This window comes from Polyodon spathula, chromosome 3 (assembly GCF_017654505.1).
Source record: "Polyodon spathula isolate WHYD16114869_AA chromosome 3, ASM1765450v1, whole genome shotgun sequence".
NCBI lineage: Eukaryota > Metazoa > Chordata > Actinopteri > Acipenseriformes > Polyodontidae > Polyodon > Polyodon spathula.
The window spans coordinates 20116509-20122085 of NC_054536.1; the positions used below are offsets into that span (position 1 = coordinate 20116509).

General features: G+C 35.6%; 1 protein-coding gene across 1 annotated transcript; it reads right to left on the minus strand.

Moving 5' to 3' along the window:
- Positions 1–1723: 1723 nt before the first annotated feature.
- Positions 1724–5309, minus strand: LOC121308258 (homeobox protein GBX-1-like). Its single transcript, XM_041240542.1, has 2 exons — positions 4518–5309; positions 1724–2781 (listed from the first exon to the last, which is right to left on the minus strand). The coding sequence occupies exons 1-2, from the start codon at positions 4963–4965 to the stop codon at positions 2264–2266; spliced, it is 966 nt and encodes a 321-aa protein (XP_041096476.1). The 5' UTR covers positions 4966–5309; the 3' UTR covers positions 1724–2263.
- Between the last annotated feature and the right edge of the window lie 268 nt (positions 5310–5577).

Genomic DNA, 5577 nt, shown 5'->3' on the forward strand with positions numbered 1-5577 from the left:
TATTTGTGTCATTTAGTTATTTACTTATGCTGTATCAGCTATATTTGAACAGAATACTGTAAAGCCATAAATATTTAAGACCAAAATATTTGGCGAATCACACCCATAAAACCTATTTTGCTCCACAAATGTTTGTGACCTGTTGCACTGGTAGTAGTATATTAATTAATTAGGTGTACAGCACTAAAAATGCACAAAAAACGCAGAGTAAAAGGCTTGCAAGTAGTTATTGCTTTACAGTATGTAAAGTCATATTTACTATCCAACCTTGCCTCTCTTATTATTTTGACCGACTCATATATTAAATTTGTACTGCAGAGTTAGCTAATAGTGGAAAATGAAATTCCCCTCGAGAAGTCTATTGTTAACTCCAGAGTACAATAACCTCAGTCTTTGGCTTCAGGCATTATAGCCCCCTGTCAGTAACAATTGTCTTCCCTCTGGTCAATAATTTTATTCCACTATATCCCTCCTCTCCCAGCCCATTATATATATATATAATATAATGAGGTCTCGTACATGAACAGCTGGAAATGAAACATTGTATTAAACATTTAAAGCAGTACATTGTAACAGTACTGGTAACAGAATATATATATATATATATATATATATATATATATATATATATATATATATATATATATATATGTGTGTGTGTGTGTGTGTGTGTGTGTTTACATTACACATAAACTAATATATATTTTAAAAATAATTGTAAGGTGTTCATTATGATATTATAGTTCTGGAACCTGTCATGCAACAATGATATCACATGATTGTTCATGGCACAGCCAGGTGTTATTTGACACTATAATTAAAAAAGTGATATTTATGCCATTCACTATATTTTGGCTATTTCAAAACACATTTTGGCGGAAAAAGGCTCAATTGTTAAGCTAATCAGAACAGTGGGAATACAACGTGTATCTAAGTTCTGTAAACTATATATTATATCTTTATATCCAGGAAAAGGGACACACACACACACACAAATATTATTTAATACCACAAGATATTCGTTGTTTTTGATATAAAATAATTTATTGAAACCACAAATGTACATGTATGTTTACATAGACGTGTGTGATTTATTAAATCACATTTAAAAATGTTATATACATACAATTGGTATGTTGGTTTCATGGAATTTTTTTTTTTTTTTTTTTTTGCAATTTGATTTCACATATAACTGCAGAATACGTTTTCTAAACTGTACTGGAAACGTGAACGAAGACATTTGCTCCACATGCTAACTATGTAAATAATAAGAACATATGTATATAACTATAAATTGCACAACAGTTAAAATAAAGAATAGAAAATAAAACATAAAAGTGGGTTGGGGTAGAAAAGAACCGCTTTTACAATGAATCAGCAAGCATGCGCCAAATTCACACAATTTATACAGAAAACATTTCAGAACAGAAACAAAATTATAACTGGTGTTTTGCCACATTTCAACATATAAATATTATGATTTAAAAAAAAAAAAAAAAAAAAAAAAAAAAAAAAAAAAACTGTATACAATCTCATTTCTTAGTGCACATGTGTGTCAAATCCCGACACTATTGAGAATTTACATATTTTACAAAAAAATAAATAGGTAAACATTTACATATCCCCAAATAATATTTAGGTAAAACGAGGTTACTATTTAAATTAGGAAATTAATTCAGCAGAGTGAATTTGTATACCTATTTTTTTTTTAAGTTTAGTGCCATAATTATGAGCTGACAGATAATTTTTTACTTTCCAGACTCTTCGCTTCTCTTCCTTTCCGAAATGTGTGTGTATGTAAAATATTGTTACTCAGTATAACCCATGTCATGAAATACTATACTTGAGGCTACAGTAGCACGTTTAAAAGTCCAGCAGAGGTTTTTGTTTGCTTGTTTGTTTCAGCTCTTAAGGTGTAGGCTATGTGAATAAAACACCGTTTGCGTTTTTTTTAATGTACAGTAGCCTATAAAAGGATGTCCGACCTACAAGCTAAAATGTCCCAACAAACTCCTTTTTACATGTTACAAAATGTTCGTTCTCTGTGTTCTCGAATTATATGATTTAACTATATAGGCTAAACTTTGACCACGCTGTTTAAAAAGTCCCTCAATGCTGATTACTTCATTCCCCTTCGTTCGCTTTGGCTGTTTGGAGTTTGGTGGTTTGTTGTAATGTTATTGTCATTCATCCCCATGTTCAAATAGATTTTTACAGTATACGCTGTTGTTTACACTACAACAAGTGTTTTTGTCTATAATCTTCAAGGCCTGGTGCTCCCATCTATCTGTTGGTGTTGGCTCCGTACTGCAAATCTGTTCACATGGACTGGAATGGGGACTACTATTTTGGGGTTCCTGACAGGTTCCCCTGTTCTGTTGTTGACATTACCGGCTTTAATCCGTTTCCATTTGGCCCGGCGGTTCTGGAACCAGATCTTGACCTGGACCTCGCTTAGTTTGAGTGCGTGTGCGATCTGAGAGCGCTCGGTGAGGGAGAGGTATTTCTTGCAGTGGAACTCCTTCTCTAACTCAAGTAACTGCTCGCTTGTGAATGCCGTCCGACGCCGTCTGCTTTTCCCAGTCGAGTTCCCCAATGGTAGCGGCTCCTGAGACCCAGACTTAATTTTATTCTTTTGGGATAAAGAAGCGCAGTTATTGCCGTCAGAGAAGCTTTCGTTCTCGCTGTCAGCAGAACTGTCCTCCTCTCTGTCACTGCAAGGTGTCTCGGCTGATTTCGCGTCCAATTTCTCGTCATCTGAGCTGTACAATTTGGTCTCACCTGGAATTTGAACAAATAAACAAACGCATACATAAATACAACAGCGACTAAAGACAAATAACTTCAGACATTTCCCTTTCTCTGAATCATCCCTCGTCGCCTTTATTATATGAACACGTGGAGTGTTTATGACAAGGCTTTTCTATAAAACAACTGTCAAGTGTTCTCAAAATTTTTTTTAATAGCTTATATCTATTTAGAGGCTATAGACAGCAGATCGGAAAAAGAGTATAGTTCCGTCACATATCAATATTGTTCACTGTTTTTATTCTGCCAATTTTGCTTGTTTTAGACGCAACTGGTCACCAATAATTAATTGCCTGCACAGCCTGCACTTCATTACAGAATCAGCAAATCATGCATGTGCCAAATAGGGTTGAAATCATCAAGGTCCCGTGAAGTCAAGGTACCGAAGTCGAAACTCACTGGCGCACTGACAATTGTAGTAAACTACTTAAAGAAGTAATTTACACAGTTCAAGTCAAGTTAGACCTGTATGTCATTGTAAGCACAGTAGCATTACAAAATAAAATAATACATCTGACTTTATCTGTATTATGTTGGCTATTTAAAGAAATGTCAAAGTTGATAAAAAAAAAAGATAAATATGTCACAAAGTGATTATTTCCACCAAAGTTGACAATAAGGAATTGCCATTTTCAACTTTTACGGTTGTCAGTTTTCACATAGCAGCAAGGATTTATGACAGCATGCTTGGGATAGGGAAACGGGTAAATTATGGGATGTGTGTCGGTTCCTCCTTCCCCAACATTTTTTTTTTCATTAGCAATAATATTAAGAGTTTTTAATATTATTGTGGAATAAATTTGCCAAATAAAATGAATCGTAGAAAACGCTTTTATTGCGTCTGGTTCAAAGCGTATTTTGAGTCATTAACTGATTGTATTGGGATGACTGCATTCAAATCTAAAACAACCAGTCTATTAAAAAAAACAATCATTATGAATAGAGGCTATATCCAGGGAGAATTTACTATGAAAAAAATAAGTACTTAAAGTTTTTATTTTTTTATTTATTTATTTTTTAATCCCATCCCTTTTCTATTAGGATATTGTTTCCATATTGGATCCAAACCATATTTTACCATTTAAAAAAATGCGCTTTATATTTTAAGTTCTATTTTATAAGTACGTAGCTTCTGCTAGTCAATGATGTCACCTAAATGTATTTCTATAAAATGTAATGTTGAATACAGTTTCCTTAAATGTTATATATTATGAATATTAATTCACCAGATGCCTTCAAAACAAGACGCAATTGTGAATCATACGGGTTTTTTTTTTAATGACCAATATGGGGATACTTATTTACAAATTAGTACATTTAGTAGCTTAATAATGCAAATGCTTTAAAATATGAATTGTTCTGTTGTGAACCGTGTCAATTACAAAAGCAACGGTATTACAAAGAATAACATGTGGTACAAATGTTATCCCTGTACGTTGCGTCTTTCTTACCCAATTCCAGGCTATTATAATTTGTATTTGTATGTATCGCTACACTTCTTTTCAGATCGAATGTTATCGCAGCAATGTTTATTTAACCTTTGTATTTGTGTATATATATATATATATATATATATATATATATATATATATATATATATATATATATATATATATATATAACCAAATATGTATTTTCTAACTTGTTTCTATTTTAATAGAACAATGTGCATCACTTGAGTATCGGCGCCATGTTATAAATAAGCTCACCTGTTATAGTTTCAAAAGTTTCCGAGAAGTTAAGAAGTTCTGAAGTCTTGTCTCGTGCAGATAGTTCATCTGATTCTGGGCTCTTTTGTCTTCTGCCGGTCAAGTCAGCTGTTAGCCGTGGTCCAGGTAGCTCCTGGGGTGGGTAGAAGCTATCCGGGTGGTCAGAAAAACTGGGCAGCGTCGTGGTGAGGGCCACCATGGATGGCACCCCTTGCCCTAAACTGGCACAGAAAGTGTTGGTAAGGCGCCCGGCAAATGAAGCCAGGGGGGCCAACGGAGGGATGCCAGACTGAAGATGTGAATGGGACAGGGCTTGAGGAATGACAAGCGGTCGGTAAGGCATAAACATCGGGTAGCCTGTGTATAGCAAGTGCCCCGACCGGGGCTGGGGAGTCCCAATTAAGGAGTCAATGGAAAAAGCTGTCCCTTGGCCACTCGGTCTCTGCATGATGGATGCCTGCAGAAAGCTGGTTAAAAACTCAAATCCACCTCCTCCTCCAAGGTATAAATCCTTGTGTTTACCGCTTTCTGTAGTAGTGATTATTTTTCTTGCTCTCTTGTTATCCTGATTAACGCAGTACTATAGCTCTTAGGAGCCTCCAATCTCCAGTAAACCAATGCGCTGTCTGTCTGCCTGCCTTCTCTCTCTCTCTCTCTCTCTCTCTCTTTCTCTCTCTCTCTCTCTCATCATAAGCAAGTAAAGCAACATAAGAGGGATGTGAGGGGGTGTTGCCCTCAAGACTCATCCATCTTCCTCAAATTACGCTTCATTTCCTTGTTCAGCCCCTGACTTTTTTTTGGCTTGGAGATAAGCGGCAGGTTCCCAATGGATACCAATGGACACTGGGAACCCAACCCCCTTTATTTTGGTCCCGAATGATTGGAAGAGGTATAAAATATGTCTTACTCCCTTCCCCTTCCCTAATCTCTGACCACACAAGCCTAATCAACTATTATTAATTTTGATTGATGATTAGTAATTACTTAGGCTGGGGGGTTGGGGAGATTTAAAACAAGGGTTGTATTGTTAAAGTTTAGGGGCGGATGGGACAGAAGCTGG